Below are 19,736 nucleotides of genomic sequence, written 5' to 3' on the forward strand. Positions count from 1 at the left end.
AATGAGAGTGGTGCTGAGATAGTTCACTTATTGAGAAGTTCTCGTGCGTCAAATTGCTGACGTTGAGTCGCTTGATCTGATTGACAAAATGGCTGGAAAAAAGTGACGTCAATGCCACGAGTATAAAGAAATAAAATCGAGTTTTGGCTAACAACTATAGTTTTTTGTCTAATATTAAACGTTTGATCTTAACAATTGGTTTCAGATCGAGATCACGAGTTCAAGTTTCTCAATAAGCATATTTATATACTTCTTGAGTGAGAAATGTTGGGTTAAATATGCATGAGTGAGACTAATACTGAAATGAGTGACTCCTTGGGAAGTTCTCGTGTGACAAGCTGCTGACGTTACGTTGCTTAATCTGATTGGTTATGTGGGCCATAAAAAAATGAAAATGATAAAACTGATCTAAAAAAGATATGTAAAACCATTTCTCAAAAGCGCGCATTTTAGAATGATTTCACGGGAAGAGAGAACCATTCATTGAGACTATGCAGTTTTATAGAAAACCTTCACCTTGCTGTCAAACAAAAAAGTATAGTGTTTTTTAAGTTACATGGAGAATTAAATTGAGCAGCGATCAGAATTCCAGCCGGCTGTTACCTTTCCGGCGATGGCCGATTTAAAAAACAAGCCCTTTCGGGAGCTGGGCAATTTAAAGAATTATTCCAAAATGCTGTCGCTTTCAGAAATCCCTTTTTTATGCACATTTGTCGAGAAAGGTATATGATAAGAGTGTTTATAATATTTGAATAATCAGAATATTTTTTTTAAAAAAAATATTTAATCGATTTAATAATTTGAACGACTAATTAACATAATTACTAATATGTATATAAGAAATTAGGCACCCGGGCAATGCTCATTTGATCTCTGTAGGGCACTCAAATTGCAATTTGCAAATGCAGATACACAAAACTAATATGATTCCACTACTATAATAAATTTTATTACATTAGCAGTAAAACCAACCAAAACAAGGCTAAACTGTCATACATTCCACCATATATAAAAGCTAAGAGAACTTATAAGCATCAGAAGAAACTCCAAGTCTCCCCTCAATGCTACTTATCTTTATTATTTTATAAAAATGTACGTTTTTTTTAGAGAAAATACATCAAACATATGCATCAGTTCCACATGGAAGTATGGAACCAAAGAATATCATCAAAACACATAGCTACAGCATCAGCTTATCGATGCATCAGTTCCACATGGAAGTATGGAACCAAAGAATATCATCAAAACATATAGCTACCACATCAGCTTATCGATCGTAACCCATGGCTACTACAGGGATTCTGACCTTGTGTCCTCGACTCCCTTTCAGCCAAACCTCGCCAAAGCTGTAGAGTCCGGTAACGGATCGAACTGTAAGAGTAACTGAGAATTTTCCAGATGCGCCAGGGGTTAAAGTCATAGCAGGAGGGCTGATTTCAATTGCCACAGCAGGTGCCATTCTTGCTGTGATCACATATGTCTCTTCTTCAGCCACGTTTGTCACGGTGCGTGTGACTGTTTGAGTTCCCACGAGGTGTGAAATTGTTATCGAGGGTGTGTTGAAATTTGATGGATGACCAAGAGTGTAATTGCAGGGTGTATATGTGTAGTTTCTGATCTCACGAGAATCGATTCCAGCTGTTGTGCACAAGAATCCTATGTAGTCTTCATATCCTAAAATTTGTGACAAGAAATATGAAGATCAAGATAGGATGACATTTTTCTTAGTTTCAGTTCCATCAGTTTCGCACTAAAGGGGCAAAAATAATTTTGACTTCTTAGGTATGATTTTATTGTTACTAAACAATGACAGAAGCAGAAGTATAGTACTTACCAGCATCGAAAATAAGTCCTGGATCTAGAGCAGCTCTGGGATTGACATGCCCACTTCCATAATCGAAAGGTGTTGCAGGAACCAGAGAGAGCATCCCGGTTTCTGAATATTGTTGGGCTTGAAGTGGTCTCTCTGCTCTGTCAAGGGTTGATGATGTAGTCATCAAAGCCGATTTGATAGCGGCAGGACTCCAGTGAGGGTTCTTTTGTTTCACTAGAGCAGCTATTCCTGCTATATGAGGAGTAGCCATACTCGTTCCGGATATCATCGCAAAGCCTTCACCTGTAGCAAACAACTTTTTTTTTACTTCTTTAATCTTGCCGAGTTTTAAACAAGAGAGAGAGAATAAAAGAGTTCACAACACAAATAGAACTTGGTTTGACCTTGTGGCTGCATCTGCCAGAAAATGTCCACATGGCTAAAACTCCTATCAATAAATTCATACCTCTTCCTTGGGTAAAATTTATTGGAATCAATATGGAAGAAAATATTGCTTAAGAAATCAATCATATGAAAGATTTCTCTGATAAGTTTTTCTAAAAATGTGTATTTTTTTATTAAAATAAATACTTTTGTTAAAAAATGATGTTTTGGTTGGAATTTTATATTTTAACAAGTGTTTCAAAAAGCCAAAAGCCAAAAGATCTTATTCAACCTTCTTTTTTTTAAAAAAAAAAAAGAAGAAGAAAAGAATGCTATTTCTTTAAAAAATTCAAATGTATAGAACTATTTCCACATAATTGTTAAAACAACATTAGTAAACTTAATTTTGTAACGTTCTTTTGCAAGTCAATTGCTTCTTATCCGTAGCTCTAATGATAAAATCTGCTAATAAAATAATTTGATTTCTAAACCACATGGAAAAGATTCATAAAATGGTAGAGAGTAACAACGTACCAATATAGTTTGGCTCATCTGTTCCATTAGGCGCCCATGCAGCCCAAATTAGAAAGCCAGGAGCCAAAATATCTGGTTTTAGTAGATCCGCCTCTTGCAAGTTGTAATCTTTGATATTAGGTCCTCGAGCGGAGAACAATGCTACTTGTGGTGCAGACATGTGGAGTATAGGCTCCAGCCCATCCCAGATACTTCCTACTGCCTTAAAGCTCGTAACTCGACCAGTCCAATCTCTTTGTGTAGAGACGTTGTAGTAGTCTATAAGTTCCTAAAAGATGTGATCATCCAGACATCCACGAATGATGATTACAAATGAGAACCCAAATAATTTTATTTTATGTAAAGTAGGTGAACTCTGAGTATCAAATGAGTCAAAAACAACCACAGCCCAGCACTATTAATAATATATCCACTCAAACTTCATTCCTCAGCACCATGGCAAAAATTAATATAAAAATGCCAACGAACACTTTTTTCCAGCAATATCAATTCATGGTACAAAAGCATAAAATATAAAATAACCTGATATAATTCAAAAATGCTAGCCACCAAGAGTGCCTGTTCTTTCCTAACTGCTGCTCTACTAAGGGACAGATAATATGAATAATGATGAAGATAAGAAATAAAATAGTTACCGTCGACTTGATGATATCTGTTATCAAGATCCCGGGAATGCCAACGGGAACTGAATCATATTTTGTCCCAGGATAAGAATTCTCTACCGCTAGGACAAAGCCAACAGCACCAAGACTCTTGGCAGCCTCCCAGGCTTTCTTGATCGAAGATGTTCCAACAACAAAATTAAAAGAATAGCCACATAGAAGAATGTTCCCTTGGACCAAATTTTTATTCAGAACTTCAGGCCTCTGGCAGTCCGAAGCACTATACTTGGGGACAGAGGAATCCAGAATTACGTCATTAGCTGCCACCAGGGTAAATGTTTGATTTGCATGCGTAGCAGCTGCATTAAGTAAACAAATTGAAATTGAAAAATTTTCAAGGCCATACTTTCGACTTGTCAGATATGAGAAATGACAAGGTAAGATATAATACTGCAAAGGGAAAGCTGAATTAATTATTCCATTTTGAATTTTAAAGTAGTGGAAATATAGAGAAGAGACTACACCCAAATAACACAGTTTCGTTGTTCGGCCATAAAGGTCTACATGTGTGACACAATCCCCAAATGGCTGAAACGTTTATAATAGCTTTTAGTTTAGACTGCGATCATCACCCGGTGTAAATACATGGAAATAAATATTATAGAAAATGTTACACAATAATAAATAATATAACAGACATAATAAGCTTAAATATATCACAGCTGGTTCCAACATATATTCTTTAATTTGTAGCGTGCAAATATAGCATTTCATATTCAGTTCGGGCATACTTACGTGACAAACCAATTCCAGCTAAAATTTTCCCATTTCCCAAGGCGAGATGGTTCTTGTATCTTCGATCATCAACTGCAGCAGCTACAGATGCTATCCAAGGACTGTAAGACAATAAGGTTTTGGGAAAAGGACCTCCATTTCCAGCTGCTTGTGCAACAAAAACTCCAGCTTTTACAGCCGAAAGTAAGGTGGCATCAAAAGGGTTTAAGAATGCGGCCTTCGTAGCAGCTGGAGGACTGTTAGGACCCACCGAGAGATTCAAGATATCCACACCATCATGGACAGCCTGCCAAAATGTGCATTGCGTGAGACCATAGAGTACCCTCTATAGTACACAAAATAATATTTTCCTCTAATTCGTTTTCAGGAAATTAGTATAACAAATATCCGATAAATTGGTGTAGAAATGTGTGTTCACTGTTTCCTATAATCTATTTGCAAATGCAGGAGTACCATACTGACCACAACCACGTTAGTATATGTGCAAGAAACGAGATCAATTTAGCTGGAAACAGCTAAGTATAGTAGTCTCATCATCTTCATAACAATTTACTAACCAAGACTTCGCAATTTAGACTACCTGATCAATGGCAGCTACTACATCTGCAATGAATCCGCCGAATATTCTGTAGAGTGCCTTGTACACAGCAATCCTACGTGAAGACCAACTTATCAACTCTTGATGAAATGATATTTTAATTGATAAAATGATCCATAAAACGCTTATGGCCCAAAGAGACGTAAGATACCAACATAACCTTACCTAGCACGAGGTGCCATTCCACTTGCTCTTCCAAATTCATACCCATGCATCCTCACTGGAATTCCATTATTTCCAGCTGCAATTGCCGCCGTATGACTGGATAAAAAGATATTGATGGATTAAGTTTCACGAAGCATAATAAATAAATAAAGATAAAATTTTGAACCAAATTAAGACAAACCAGGAAAAAAAGCGGGAAAAGGAAAAAGTTCATAAGGATGCGTTAAGGTTTTTGCTATTACCTAGTATTTACAGCTTGAGAAGCTGAATAAAATATGAAACTAAAATAAAAGTCAAAGCCAAACCTTCCATGTCCATCACCATCAAGGGGAGAATCATAATCAATGTCGGAATTAAATGCACCAGCCGCTTTAGCAGCTTCAGCAAAATGTTGAGCTCCAACAATCTTCCCATTACAAAAGTCCTGCTTGGTCTCTGGGTCAACTTCGCATTTACCTGTATACTTTATGACCGGGCCATAAGGGTCCGTTTTGTGAGCTGCAAAGCTTGGATGATGAGGATAAATTCCCGAATCAACGAAGCCAATAACAATATCCTCTCCAGCTCTGTCAAAGCCACCTCCGGTAGGCCACACTCCTGTTGGAAGTCCCAAAAATTGAGGAGTGTGGGTAGTAAGTTTCTTGACTTTCCAATCTCTTTCCACAGACTTTACACCACGTGCTCGTCTGAGTATTTCTGCCTACTAATACGTTAGTGGTATTAGGAACACAAGTAAATCCGTAAGCTATGTTGCATGGATACGAATACGGGTATCATATCGAATACGATACGGATTTATCGTATTTGGTGATACGGAAAATTTTGAAATATAAGACATGATACGCCTAGAATACTGCAATTATTAAAAATATATAAATATACATTGTGTATATATATGTAAATATATACAATGTACAACTTCAGACGAGTGAATTAAGAAGAAAAAAAATTTGTCGAAACTTATCCCCGCCATGTCTATGGCGTATTCTAGTCGTGTCCATACAAAAAGTCAACGACACGGATCCGTATCCATGTCGTATTCGTCGTATTCGTGTCCGATAATTCAGGAAAAAAAAATTTAATAGTATCTATGCTACATAGGTAATGAGCATTGATCATGTCAAAGAAATGGAGGAAAGTTAATATAGGTGCAAGGAATCTCACCTGTTCCGGTGAAACATGAACGGCAAATCCATTGATGAGATGACTGTAGCTGTAGAGTTTCTTATAGGCGCCTCGGTCGAACAGCATGTCAAGAAGCATATCATGTCGCTTTTCTAGATGGTTGGCATAGGATATGACCAATTCACTGAAAGTGAACCAAGAAATGGAAAAAATTTGAATTCAGTTATCAGAATTTCAATGGACCTGATTTAAAGAAACACAACAGTGTAGCATGGCCTAAACAAATCAAAAGTTCATGACACTGTGCAAATCCCCAGAACCATGCATCTCACGTTTTTGTTCATGGGGACTGCAATTGGAAATACACATGCCACTAAAAATACAAACCAAATATTTGCATATTACATGACCCCGAGTTTTAACAGGTTCATTTCCTGACTGAGGAAAGAATTCAAGTTTAAAGGAGCTTCAAGAGCATTGCAGAAAAGAAGACCTCAAAGAGTTCAAAATGTGGTTCTTTAATTATTTTTAGATATACGACTGATGAAAGATTATCTGAGTGGCTTAGAAATCAAACTGCTGGCCCATACAGAATAGGATCTACCAGATTCTTGGTTCAAAATCCTCCAAGGATGGAATCAACTTATTATCTAGTTGACTAGTTCACCACTCACAAACCAAGAAATTTGTTATTGTTATACATTACGGGCTTCAAAATAGAACATATCTCATGACTCTCATCCAATGTTCTCAAATTCGCTAGACAATAGTCGGACCAGCGCCTAGGCCACCTAAGAGGGGACTAAGCTCCGTTAGGCGAATTCAACAGTATCAACATAATAAATCACATACTATGACTCCAACACAATAATATCAAATTTAAAAATGTGTTCAAAATTACACAACTAATACACTAATAGAATATTACAAATTTACTCCACTTCTTCTCCGTAATTTTCAACAACTTGTTCGTCGTCAGACACAAACTAAATATTATCATTGTGATCTTCTTCTTCTTCAAATACAAAATCATCCCCGTGAAGTTCTTTCATTTTATATCGCAGACGAAGATGAAGTTTAGTGTGTTAGGATAAGCCAACAAATCACATTCCTTGTTGGACTTTAGTTTAAAGCCAATAAAAAAATTACCTTTCATTATTTTAATTAAACTTTTAATTAAATTCAAAACCCAAAAAACTTTTTTTAAAAAAGCCAAAAAAACCTAAACCCCTAATTGTCCGCAACGCCTAGGGCACATTGGCCGATTAGTCGACGACTAGGCGTCCTTGTTGCCTGTGCCGAATTTAGAACACTGATATCACCAAAAAATAATTGAAAAAAACTCAAACAATTCATTAGTCCAAGTCCCAAACAGGGAATGATCGAGCATCCTTATCAATGTTCGAATCGGTAAACTTGATTTAGCCCTGACAGAACTTGCACAAGCTCTATTTTCATCATTTCATTCTCATGCCGCAGTTCATATTTATTTTGTGGACAACAAAATAGTTATTATTTAACATCAGTTGAAATACAGTTAAGCATTCTAAGCAGGGGACAAAAAAGAGTACCAGCAACATAAAGTTGATTTTGCATAATATAATGCAGAATACTCGTTTCTTATCAACCAAACTTGAGGATGATGAGAAAAGTTACCAATAAACTAATCAAAGTCAACCAGATGATCCTAGGTAATAAAGAAACTTTAAGCCAAGCAAACACTTATCAAATGCTACAAGAAAATCTTCAAAACAACCAACTAAATGAGCTCAATATGGTCCACAGGAAGATAAGCAAATAGCTGCTGTTTCTATGAGGTTCGACATAATTATTCAAATATTTAATCAATAAACAAATTATTAAGACTACCTGGTGACATCTATTTTGTCATCAGAGTCAGAATCCACTGCTGTGGCTTCAAATCCATCAACACCACCTCTATAACTTACCACGGGCTCTCCTTCAAGAGTCACAATGTAAACCTCCGCCTTCCCGAAAATCATAAAACCCAATAATATGAGGACAGTAAAATAATCATTCAACTCCATATTCCTCGTTTTATACATTATCTTTCAAAGTATCCAACCTTGGATAAGCCAAATCTGTTCATGTACAACAAATTAAATGAATCTTGCGTCCAAAAGTAAAGGGCTAACAAGTTTATAACCACTTAATAATAACCACAACAATATGAATTGATCTGGAAAACTAACAAGTAACAGCTAACCCATGTATATAATTCGCATAAATCGAAGTAACTAGCAGCTTTCTTCATATATACCAACTAAAACAGTGAAATATCAGGCAAATGGTAAGGATTGAAGTGAGAACTTACCGACCAGATAACTAAAGGGAGAGCCAACAAGTTACCTTGAAGATCAATCTATATTTATTCTCTCCTCTTTCTTGTTTTCCTCTCTCTCTTACTCACATTTACTTAAAGTCGAACGTTAACCTGAAACATGGCTAATCATAATTTTTTTTTTTTAATGTAAGGAAAGACAAGTCGCAAGCAAAGAATCAGCAAAACAATTCAAGCTATTACAAGAGGATTAGACGAAATACCATCAAAGAAAAAAGATAGAGAAAGCCAAGATCTTTTCTCACATTTTGATCCAAGAAAAGCATCCCCACCCAAAATGCTGATTACATAAATACAGTGTGACTCCACTTTTTCACCGAGCAGCGCCCACAGTAGTAAATTATGTGTTTTTTCACAGAATAAGCAAGGAAGCATCAAGAAATGAAGTGCATTAGCAACTGCCCACATTTAATACTCACACAATTCAAAGCAAAACGTTGATCTAAAATAAGAATTCCAATTATTGAACTGAACGGTGGACCGTGTGGAAACTGTGAAATGTGAAAAAAGCCAAAAGGGTGTGAACAGTGGTTGTAATGGTGGTGGTTAGGTTTTGAATGAATGAAAATTATTTAATATGGACGCGCCAAAGATGGTACAACAGAGAGGAGATGAGTTTTGATGATTCCATTACTATTTCCACCAGTCCAGTGTCCACCATGGAAGATTTCTGGACCCCTCCTCTCTCTTCTTTACAGTAAAATAATGGGTTTTTTCCCTCATGTTTTTCACTCCCTTTTTTTTTTCTTTAGAAAGCTCCCCATTAATCTTCCATCTCGTGGAATACAACCGATGTTCACTGTATCGAAATTCGAAATCAGTTTGAGAGGTTTTTAGTTTTAGAAAATTATATTCATAAACAACCTCTTGGTACGCTGAGTTCAAGCCTAAAAAAACATCATTATAGTTTCAAAAGTTTATGTATGTTAGTTGTCCACGTCAGTTGAATAAAATATCTGAAAGTTGTATATATGAATTTGGACAATCATCTCCTTGAGCTAGCTTTTGAAATTGAGTTAGATCCAAACTATCATAAATTTGATAATTATTTGTATAAGTCGCGTCGAATATTACTTAAAATAAAAATATATGATCAACTAATACATCATCATTGACACAAAATAACTTGGATACATGTACCATGTTCAAATATTTTTAGTTTATGGAGTTATGTGGCCTAAAGTATCAAGTTTTAGCTATCAATAAATAAATAAATATATATAAATATATATTTACGCACACACACTCAAATTTGGGGTTTTTTTTAAAAAATAATATATTTTTAAAACTTATTTATTAAAATATAACAGATTCTAAAACATTATGAAAATATGACAATGCGGAGTTTGAAGTTCCAGATTCACTATCCCGGTCAGAATCCGGGACAGACTGACACGGATTCTGAGAATCCGATTTTAATTTTTTTTTAAAAAAGGGAAATCGGCGACGGTTTTGGTACCAAAACCGTCGCTATCCGCGACAGTTTATTAAACCGTCGCAGTTTGCGACGATTTAACCAAAAACCGTCGCTAATTCCCAAAATTTAAAAAAAATTTAAGAAATGTTCTTTCGTAAACAATAATAAAATAACTTTATTTCCCAAACAATATTTCATACTATTGAATCAAAAAATTTATTATTGTTTGGGAATCTTAATTGTTTTGGGATTTAGAAGTTGCAGGTAACTTTTTTTAACCGTTGCTATTTGCGATGGTTTAACCAAAAACCGTCGTTAATTCCCAAAATTTAAAAAAATTTAAGAAATGTTCTTGCCTAAACAATAATAAAATAACGTTATTTCTCAAACAATATTTCATACCATTGAATCAAAGAATTTATTATTGTTTGGGAATCTTAACTATTTTGGAATTTAGAAGTTGCGGTAACTTTTTTAACATTGTTGGAATTAAACAAATTAAGATTTCATGTTGCTCTTAAAATATGAAAACAATTATTTATAGCTAGAAAAGAATTTACAATTTTTTTAACATTTTTTAAACATTTCATTGTTAAGTTACGGTAAATTTAAACAATTACATTATTTATACTAATGACAATAATTTAAATATATTTATTTATAGTAATTAGATTTAGATAATAATAGTATTAATTGTGTACTAATTTTTGCATCCATGTTTAAATAAATTTTTATTTCAACGTAGAATATAAATATATTATGATATTAATTATTTAACTAATCGTTTATATTGAGATTAATATTTGGAGTATTAGTATAATCAAAATATTTGTAGTTATTCATGTTACAAACATTATCAGAAATAATATACAAAAAACAATTCAATATAGAAAGAAAAACAGAGATTCGAATTAGACTCGGCGCAATTCTCCCAAATTCTGATACTCAACACAATTCTCAAAAATCAAATTTCGAATTACTGAGACTCGGCGCAATTCCCTCAAATTCTGTTATGCGACAGAAAACTATCAAATCAAATTAAGAATTCCGTTAAGCACACGATCGACACAATTCATAAGGGAAAGAGACAAGCACACGATCGACGCAATTCCGTTAAGCACACGATCGACGCAATTCCGTTAAGCACACGATCAAATCAAATTAAGAATTCTGTTATGCGACAGAAAACTATCAAATCAAAAAAAAGACACGGACCGAAGACAAAAAACTGCTCAAGAAGAATGCCGAAACCGAAAAGTTGAGCTGAAGGATGGGATGAATTCGCCAAATACTCGGTGCAATTTATAGGCATGAAATTGTGTCACGTATTCAAATGAATATAAAAAAATAAAATCGGATTCTTAGAATCCGTGTCAGTCTGACCGGGACAGTGAATCCGTAACTTCAAACTCCGGATTATCATATTTTCATAATGTTTTAGAATCTGTTATATTTTAATAAATAAGTTTTAAAAATATATTATTTAAAAAAAAAAACCCCTCAAATTTGAGACATATATTAACAAAATTTGGTGATGGGATCCCTCTTTTTATAAAATTTCAAATTTATCTTTATTTGTTTAACATTTGTTTTCAAGAAAAAAATATATTATCATAAATTTATCAGCACTATTATTATAAAAAACCAAAATCGTCTATTTAATTTTTTAAATCTTAATTAATGCCTGAAAATAAATTTTAACAGTGTATGCTACGTGATAAGAGGCTTCATAGTTATTAAATATTTTGGAAAACACATTCTCTGCTTAATATACGTAACCACCCACTCTCCTCAAATAAATGATATTTCAATATTTAATACTTTACGGACTGTGATCAATCTATGTAACAATTTCATATAAACAAAATTACTGAAAATGGATGACATCTTCGCATATGGGAAATTATTAAAAAAACATTCAGAAGTATATTATAGTTGTTCCATTTCAAATTTATATAACGAGGGCAACACCCCAATTTTACCTACTAGTATTTATTTATTTCAATATATATAAGTTTACAAAAGAGGCACAACTAGAAATAAAATTTAAAAAGTTCGAATGCACATCCCCTATATCATTTCAAACACATGTTTGTGTAAATAAATCACGTGAGGCGGTTACAATATTCTTCACTCAAATAAACATATATTATTTGACATATAAAAACTATATTCTTCCCTAATACGAGCATATAACATAATTAACAAAAAATAATATTTTTACAGTAATGAATAATATTTTGAACATAAAATGAAATAATTTTCATATAACAAGTCATGTCAGAAATTCGTTTTTTAAATTTATTTCGTAAAACAATATCAAATGAGTTTTTATATTATTTAAGATAATGATCAGAACATCAATAGTTTTTTTTTTTAAGAATTCTATCGATGGATGCTTATATCATGAAATATAATAGAAATTTATTTTTTATAATTGTAAATAAAATTGTTGGCACATGCATGTCATAAAGTCATAAATTGATCTCACAAGACATTATTATGAGTACGATACAGATTAAGTTGATATGTACATATCATGAAAAATAATATCTATATCATAAAAATAAAAAAAAAACACGAGTTAGGATAAATCAAAATTTAATCTCAAAAAATTGAGTCATGTGTGATAATATACCAAAAAAAAATTTGAAGACCCATGCCACAATAATTAGAGGGCAGCCTCGTGAATTTTTTTTTTTTTTTGACAGAAAACTTGTAATATTATTCATGACGAAACGAGGTATGTGATTACGAGCTTAACTAGACAACTAGGGAACTCCCCAAATTTTCACACAAAAGGTGAAGAGGAGGAAACAACAAAATAAGCTAAAGAGTGTGCCACAGTATTAGCCGTACGCATAACGTGATCCAACTGTAACTGAGATTGACTTTCCAATAAGCGTTTGAAATTTGTGACAATGGTTCCATTATAACCGAGATCCTCTGTAAGGCCCTGTAATTAATTATTCGGTAATTTGACATAATTAGAATAATTATTGAGTTTTAAATTAAAATAATTATTTATGCCAAATAAATTCAAGAAGTGTGTTAAAAATATGTATTTTAGAATATCGGAAAATTTAACGATATAAAATACATATAGAGTTTAAATAACACACGAGAGCAAAATAAATACAGACCGGGATAAATGGGCTTGAGTTACTATTTGAGTAACCAAATACACAATATATAAATATACATATACATATACATACACACATATCTCATTGAAAAGAGAAAAGAAGTGAGAGAAAGAAGAAAAGGAAAAAAGAAAAAAGAAATCCAAATTTTCGCAACCCTTGGAGCACCTGCGGAAGAATAAGTACAGCTTGGCATAACCCTCGGCGTCGAAATCTCGATCGGTTTGAGGGGTTGTCTTCCTTACATTAGTACCTTCGTTTTGAGCCATAAAACGCGAATTTTGAGCAAGGAGGCGAGCAGATCGAAGCTCCATTTCGTGACCCTGTTTCTGTGCAGTATTTTGGTGAGTTCGGTTCTTGTGCTTCTGAAATTCGAAGTTTTGTGTATTGTCCGTTAAGAATCTCGACTTGTGGTTCAAATATAACTTGTAGTTCTGTTTGTTAGCTTTCTATAGCCACTGGAATCATTGAATTTGGATAAGAAACGGATTTGATATGATTTTTCTACCAAAATATGTCGAAACCGAATTCTGCAATTGAGCTGTATAGAATACCTACTGTAATTCGGAATTATGACCTTCGTGCATTCGGATTCTGGATTTTGGGCTAAAATAAAAGTTGTAGAGCTATGTCTTTTCTTCGAAATGAGACTTGAATCGTTAATTTTCATTAAGAATTGAGAGAGTTATGCTTGTTTTACTGAAACTGCGCAGTATTAGAGTTCTGTCCGCGAAATGTGTGAGTAGCAGCGTGTTCTTGTTAATTCTGGCATTAATCTACTCAGATTCTGGAATTTGTTTCTTCTAGAAAAACTTATATATTTAAGTTGTCTTTCATTTTCATTTGGCAGATATTGATTTGGGTCAAAAATGAATTAGATATGAATTTTATGGTCATAGGTGCCGAATCTGAAACTGTAACAGAATTCGTTTTTCTAGATTTCTGGTTGTGGGTGTTTATCTGTGTCAAGATGATTGAATTTCTTGTCGACATCTTCTGATGAAATATGGGTTTTTGAGTTAGGATTCCAACCATGTATGATAAATATATTTTGGTTAAGTTTTGATCTTAAAACTTAGCATATGTACAAGCTGAAATTTGGAAATATTGTTATTGTATTGGAAATTTACTCGACTTGTTATATTATCTTATTGTTAGGCCGAGGAGATCATAGTTAAACTTGTTGTCGTTATCAGTCGGTATAAGTATGTTACAGCTCGATACATACGACGGTAAAACATAAATTATGTTTAATTGTCATTCTGTGTTACATGGATCATGTTTATGACTTGTTGACTGTTATAAATTGTTAAATGCCTTCGTTGTGATCTATGTTTATTATTATGACATATTATTGGCATTTAGCATCGGGCATACAGTTATGACATTCATGTTGAGCCTATCGTTCTTGTTAGCTCATTGTTGATATCCGTTGTTACCTGGCACTGTTGTTTATCTCGGGATCATTGTGTAGCTTATAGGCCTATACACATGAGACCGTAGATGTGATTGAACAATCCCGTGGTTAGTGCAGCCTTTTGAGGTGAGCGCTGGGATTGTGTCATCTAGTTCATTCTGTTGTCCCATCCTATTATAGTGTATCAGCTGTATGGAGGTCGAGTCAGGGGTGTTATTCAGCACAGCTTGGTATACCTCGCATACTTGGCAGGGCGGTTTAGCTGCATGACGATGTAGCTCCCCTATGTTGTTGCTCGAGCATTATTCCAGTTGTTATCGTATCGTTTGTTGGCTCCTGTTATCCCGGTTATTCGTTGAGCCTTTCATGCATTGCATATTACATTTCATTATATGATTATGCATGATTTATGTTATTGTTGGACTGTTTCATACCAGAATCCTAACCTCAGTTGTTTTACTGGGGGGGCTGATGTGGTTGCTTTTGGGCACCATGGTAGATCTCCCGAGTCATTTTACAGCATCAGGCCGAGGTTCCGGCAGTGGAGCTCGGGATTGAGGTTGGATTGCTTGGTTCTGTTCAGTGGAGTCTCCCAGTTAGTCTATATGTATGTCTTGAGTTTGTTTCAGTCTTGTATTGTATTTTATTTTCCGGGGAGATGCCCCGTGTATCTGTAGTAGTATTTGGTTGTTTTGTGATGTTCTGAGTCGACTCTGTGATGTTTATGATCTGGTGAGTACTTGGTAAGTTTTAATTTCTGTTTAGTCCTGGCCAGTGCGGCTATAGGTTGTTTAACTTCGATTTTGTTTTAATGACTCTAGTTGGAGTATATTTTGATATAAATTGCTGCTTGAGTTTTTCGGGATGTCCTATTTACGGGGAGATTATGTCGAAATTTTTCTAGGCCTTGAGGTCCGTTTTAAATTATTTTAAATTTTTTTTCCGCTGCAGTTTTAAATCAAACCATTATTGTTTGATCATTATTTGTCATTAGAATAAATGGACCTCACATCTTGGTATCAGAGCGTAAACTGGGATACGCTCGAACTAGAGTCTAGGACACTTGAGTCTTAGCACTAAAATGGTTGTTGCGCCTGTGTATGCTACTTGACAACATACTTATGTGGTTATATGTTTTGTTTACTTCCATTCTAATTGTTTTGGTGTTTTATCGTATAGAATGGAGGGAGGTGGAGAAATTCCTGTTGATGAGATTCCTCTAGTTTCTGCCATTGAGATGAATCGATTGTTAGATTCTGGTCATGAAGGTTTTCTGGTTTATGCTGTGGATCTATCGCAACATGAGCGACAGATTTCTGATATTATTGTAGTCTGTGAGTTTCCTGATGTGTTTCCAGAAGAGATTCCTAGTTTTGCACCAGAACGAGAAGTTGAGTTCAGTATCGAATTAATGCCAGGAACCGAACCCATATCTTGAGCCCCATATCATTTAGCTTCTGTTGAGCTGAAAGAACTGAAAGAACAATGACAGGATTTGTTGAGTAAAGGTTATATTCGTCCGAGTTCTTCACCGTGGGGTGCACCGATTCTATTTGTTAAGAAGAAAGATGGTACGATGCGGATGTGTATTGATTATCGGCAACTGAATAAGTTTACTGTCAAGAATAAATATCCACTCCCTAGGATTGATGACTTATTTGATCAGTTGCAAGGTACTTCGGTGTATTCTAAGATTGGTCTCCGTTCTGGGTACCATCAAGTGCGAGTTAGACAAGAAGATGTGCCGAAAACAGCTTTTCGCACGAGATATGAACACTTTGAATTTTTGGTTATGCCTTTTGGTTTGACCAATGCTCTTGCTGTGTTTATGGACTTGATGAATTGAGTATTTCGTAAATATCTCAATCGTTTTGTGATTGCATTCATCGATGATATTCTTGTTTATTCCAAGTCCGAGGAAGAGCATGCCAAACACTTGAGGATAGTTCTTCGAATTCTTCAAAAGAAGCAGTTGTACGCCAAGCTATCCAAGTGTGAGTTTTGGTTAGATAGAGTTGTGTTTCTTGGCCATGTCATATCTCAACATGGTATTTCTGTCGATCCAAGTAAAGTGGAAGCAGTTCTGAACTGGGCACGACCGACCAATGTGCCAGAAATTCGTAGTTTCATGGGTTTAGCTGGTTATTACCGGAGATTTATCGAAAATCTCAAAGATTGCTAAACCTATCACTCAACTGACTCAGAAAAATCAAAGATTCATTTGGTCTGATGAATGTGAGTCAAGTTTTGTCGAGTTGAAGAAGACATTGACTTCTGCACCAGTTCTTACCATCCCAAGTGGTTTTGGAGGATTCGTTGTTTGTACCGATGCATCAAATCGAGGATTAGGTTGTGTATCGATGCAGCATGGCAGAGTTGTGGTCTATGGTTCTCGTCAGTTGAAACCGCATGAGTCTAAGTATCCTGTTCATGACTTGGAATTGGCTGCTATTGTTTTTGCTCTCAAGATTTGGAGGCATTATTTGTTTGGAGAGCAATTTGTAATCTATTCTGATCACAAAAGCTTGAAGTATCTGTTCTCTCAGTCAAATCTGAATATGAGACAAAGACGTTGGATGGATCTTTTGAAAGATTATGATTGTGAGATCCAGTATCATCCGGAAAAAGTGAATGTCATTGCCGATGCTTTGAGTCGTAAGGTTTTTGATGTTAATTTATCCTCGATTCATGTTTCTAAGTTACGAGAGGATATTTGCACCTCTGAGTTGGATTTTCAAATCCAAGGTAATGATGTTTGTGTGTCTCAAATTTCCATTGAGCCAGAGTTGATTCAGATTGTAAAGTCAGCTCAGAAAACTGATGATCGAGTTCTGAAATCTTATGAGTTAGTATCTCAAGGACACCAATCTGGTTTCTCAATTCACTCAGATGATTCTCTTCGGTTGAATGGTAGATTGGTTGTCCCAGATATTCCTGAATTCCTTAAAGAAGCTCATTGTACTCGATATAGTATCCACCCAGGAGGAAGGAAAATGTATCATATTCTACGGCCTCAGTTTTGGTGGAAGAATATGAAAAAGGATGTGGCTGAGTTTGTGTCTCGTTTTCTGATCTGTCAGCAAGTCAAAGCAGAATGAATGAGACCTGGAGGATTACTGCATAGTCTTGAGGTTACTCGGTGGAACTGGGAGCACGTGGCTATGGATTTTGTCACGCATTTGCTACGTACTTCTCGTCATTTCGATGCCATTTGGGTGATTGTCGACAGATTCTCTAAATCGGCACACTTTATTCCGTATGAGAGGACGTATTCGTACAAGAAAATGGCTCGTCTGGATATTGAAAATGTTGTGAGACATCATGGAGTTCCAGTAGCAATAGTCTCAGATCGTGACCCTCATTTCACATCAAAATTTTGGACTAGTTTCCAAAAAGAAATGGGTACACGACTTGCGATGAGTACTGTGTACCATCCTCAGACAGATGGTCAGACAGAATGCACAATCCAGACAATCGAGGATCTGCTTCGAGCAGCGGTCATGGATTTTAAAGACAGTTGGCAGGAAGCTTTACCACTGGTAGAATTTTCATATAACAACAGTTTCTAGGTGACTATTGGTATGGATCCTTTTGAAGCTTTGTATGGCAGACGGTGTCGATCACCTCTTTGTTGGAATGAATTTGGTGAGAAGCAGTTGACTGGACCTGACATTGTTCAGGAAATGCATGATAAAGTCCAGTTGATTCGTCATAGAATGAAAGCTGCCCAAGATCGGCAAGCTAGTTATGCTAACAGACGTCGTCGACCTCTAGAATTTCAAGTTGGAGATTTTGTGTTTCTGAGAATCTCTCTGTTTAGAGGTGTTGTTCGTTTGGTATGAGAGGTAAGTTATCACCTCGTTTCGTTGGCCCCTACGAGATTGTTGAGCGTATTGGTACTTGCGCTTATCGTTTGGATTTGTCCCAGACATTGTCTGGCATCCACGATATTTTCCATGTTTCTATGTTGCATAAGTATGAGCCCGATCCGTCTCATGTGATTCAGCCTGATGAGGTTGAACTCGACACTTCTCTGTCGTATACTGAGTATCCTGTTTGTATCTTGGATCATAAAGATAATGTTTTACGCAATAAAGTTATACCACTTATACGTGTTCAGTGGTCGAGGCATGGTGTAGAAGAATCAACATGGGAAACAGAAGAGAAGATTAGAGCATCTTATCCATATGTGTTTGATTCTTAGTAATGTATTGTAGGTTTCGTATCGTGTGTAAGATATATTTGTATAAACAGAAATTTCGAGGACGAAATTTATTTTAAGGGGTGGAGAAGTGTAAGGCCCTATAATTAATTATTCGGTAATTTGACATAATTAGAATAATTATTGAGTTTTAAATTAAAATAATTATTTATGCCAAATAAATTCAAGAAGTGTGTTAAAAATATGTATTTTAGAATATCGGAAAATTTAACGATATAAAATACATATAGAGTTTAAATAACACACGAGAGCAAAATAAATACAGACCGGGATAAATGAGCTTGAGTTACTATTTGAGTAACCAAATACACAATATATAAATATACATATACATATACATACACACATATCTCATTGAAAAGAGAAAAGAAGTGAGAGAAAGAAGAAAAGGAAAAAAGAAAAAAGAAATCCAAATTTTCACAACCCTTGGAGCACCTGCGGAAGAATAAGTACAGCTTGGCATAACCCTCGGCGTCGAAATCTCGATCGGTTTGAGGGGTTGTCTTCCTTACATCAGTACCTTCGTTTTGAGCCATAAAACGCGAATTTTGAGCAAGGAGGCGAGCAGATCGAAGCTCCATTTCGTGACCCTGTTTCTGTGCAGTATTTTGGTGAGTTCGGTTCTTGTGCTTCTGAAATTCGAAGTTTTGTGTATTGTCCGTTAAGAATCTCGACTTGTGGTTCCAATAGAACTTGTAGATCTGTTTGTTAGCTTTCTATATCCACTGGAATCATTGAATTTGGATAAGAAACGGATTTGATATGATTTTTCTACCAAAATATGTCGAAACCGAATTCTGCAATTGAGCTGTATAGAATACCTACTGTAATTCGAAATTATGACCTTCGTGCAGTCGGATTCTGGATTTTGGGCTAAAATAAAAGTTGTAGAGCTATGTCTTTTCTTCGAAATGAGACTTGAATCGTTAATTTTCATTAAGAATTGAGAGAGTTATGCTTGTTTTACTGAAACTGCGCAGTAATAGAGTTCTGTCCGCGAAATGTGTGAGTAGCAGCGTGTTCTTGTTAATTCTGGCATTAATCTACTCAGATTCTGGAATTTGTTTCTTCTAGAAAAACTTATATATTTAAGTTGTCTTTCATTTTCATTTGGCAGATATTGATTTGGGTCAAAAATGAATTAGATATGAATTTTATG

The 19,736-nt window shown here is 35.2% G+C and overlaps 2 protein-coding genes and 1 long non-coding RNA gene across 3 annotated transcripts; 2 read left to right on the forward strand and 1 right to left on the reverse strand.

Moving 5' to 3' along the window:
* Positions 1 to 909: 909 nt before the first annotated feature.
* On the reverse strand, positions 910 to 9,185 carry LOC142529249 (subtilisin-like protease SBT2.5). Its single transcript, XM_075634722.1, has 11 exons — positions 8,624 to 9,185; positions 7,886 to 8,118; positions 6,056 to 6,200; positions 5,197 to 5,591; positions 4,892 to 4,987; positions 4,709 to 4,781; positions 4,129 to 4,414; positions 3,367 to 3,692; positions 2,732 to 2,999; positions 1,835 to 2,116; positions 910 to 1,674 (listed from the first exon to the last, which is right to left on the reverse strand). The coding sequence occupies exons 2-11, from the start codon at positions 8,080 to 8,082 to the stop codon at positions 1,268 to 1,270; spliced, it is 2,475 nt and encodes an 824-aa protein (XP_075490837.1). The 5' UTR covers positions 8,083 to 8,118; positions 8,624 to 9,185; the 3' UTR covers positions 910 to 1,267.
* LOC142529252 (uncharacterized) lies at positions 8,194 to 8,500 on the forward strand. Its single transcript, XR_012815866.1, has 2 exons — positions 8,194 to 8,308; positions 8,394 to 8,500. It is a non-coding gene; the product is annotated as an uncharacterized LOC142529252 (long non-coding RNA).
* An 8,268-nt stretch (positions 9,186 to 17,453) lies between the features above and the next one.
* On the forward strand, positions 17,454 to 18,559 carry LOC142528506 (uncharacterized). The gene is made up of 3 exons (XM_075633555.1): positions 17,454 to 17,871; positions 17,953 to 18,191; positions 18,284 to 18,559. The coding sequence occupies exons 1-3, from the start codon at positions 17,454 to 17,456 to the stop codon at positions 18,557 to 18,559; spliced, it is 933 nt and encodes a 310-aa protein (XP_075489670.1).
* The last annotated feature ends 1,177 nt before the right edge of the window (positions 18,560 to 19,736 follow it).

This window comes from Primulina tabacum, chromosome 16 (genome assembly GCF_025594145.1).
Source record: "Primulina tabacum isolate GXHZ01 chromosome 16, ASM2559414v2, whole genome shotgun sequence".
Taxonomy (NCBI): domain Eukaryota; kingdom Viridiplantae; phylum Streptophyta; class Magnoliopsida; order Lamiales; family Gesneriaceae; genus Primulina; species Primulina tabacum.

What these genes read in the sequence shown, in the direction of transcription:
- LOC142529249 (XM_075634722.1), bottom strand. Translation starts at nt 8,082, where the DNA reads ATGTATAAAACGAGGAATATGGAGTTGAATGATTATTTTACTGTCCTC. An exon ending in GGAATGGCACCTCGTGCTAG is followed by an intron (nt 4,782 to 4,891) that starts GTAAGGTTATGT and finishes GTCTTCACGTAG; the next exon opens with GATTGCTGTGTACAAGGCAC. An exon ending in AGGACTTATTTTCGATGCTG is followed by an intron (nt 1,675 to 1,834) that starts GTAAGTACTATA and finishes CACAAATTTTAG; the next exon opens with GATATGAAGACTACATAGGA.
- LOC142528506 (XM_075633555.1), top strand. Translation starts at nt 17,454, where the DNA reads ATGAGACCTGGAGGATTACTGCATAGTCTTGAGGTTACTCGGTGGAAC. An exon ending in GGTCATGGATTTTAAAGACA is followed by an intron (nt 17,872 to 17,952) that starts GTTGGCAGGAAG and finishes ATCCTTTTGAAG; the next exon opens with CTTTGTATGGCAGACGGTGT. An exon ending in TTAGAGGTGTTGTTCGTTTG is followed by an intron (nt 18,192 to 18,283) that starts GTATGAGAGGTA and finishes GATTTGTCCCAG; the next exon opens with ACATTGTCTGGCATCCACGA.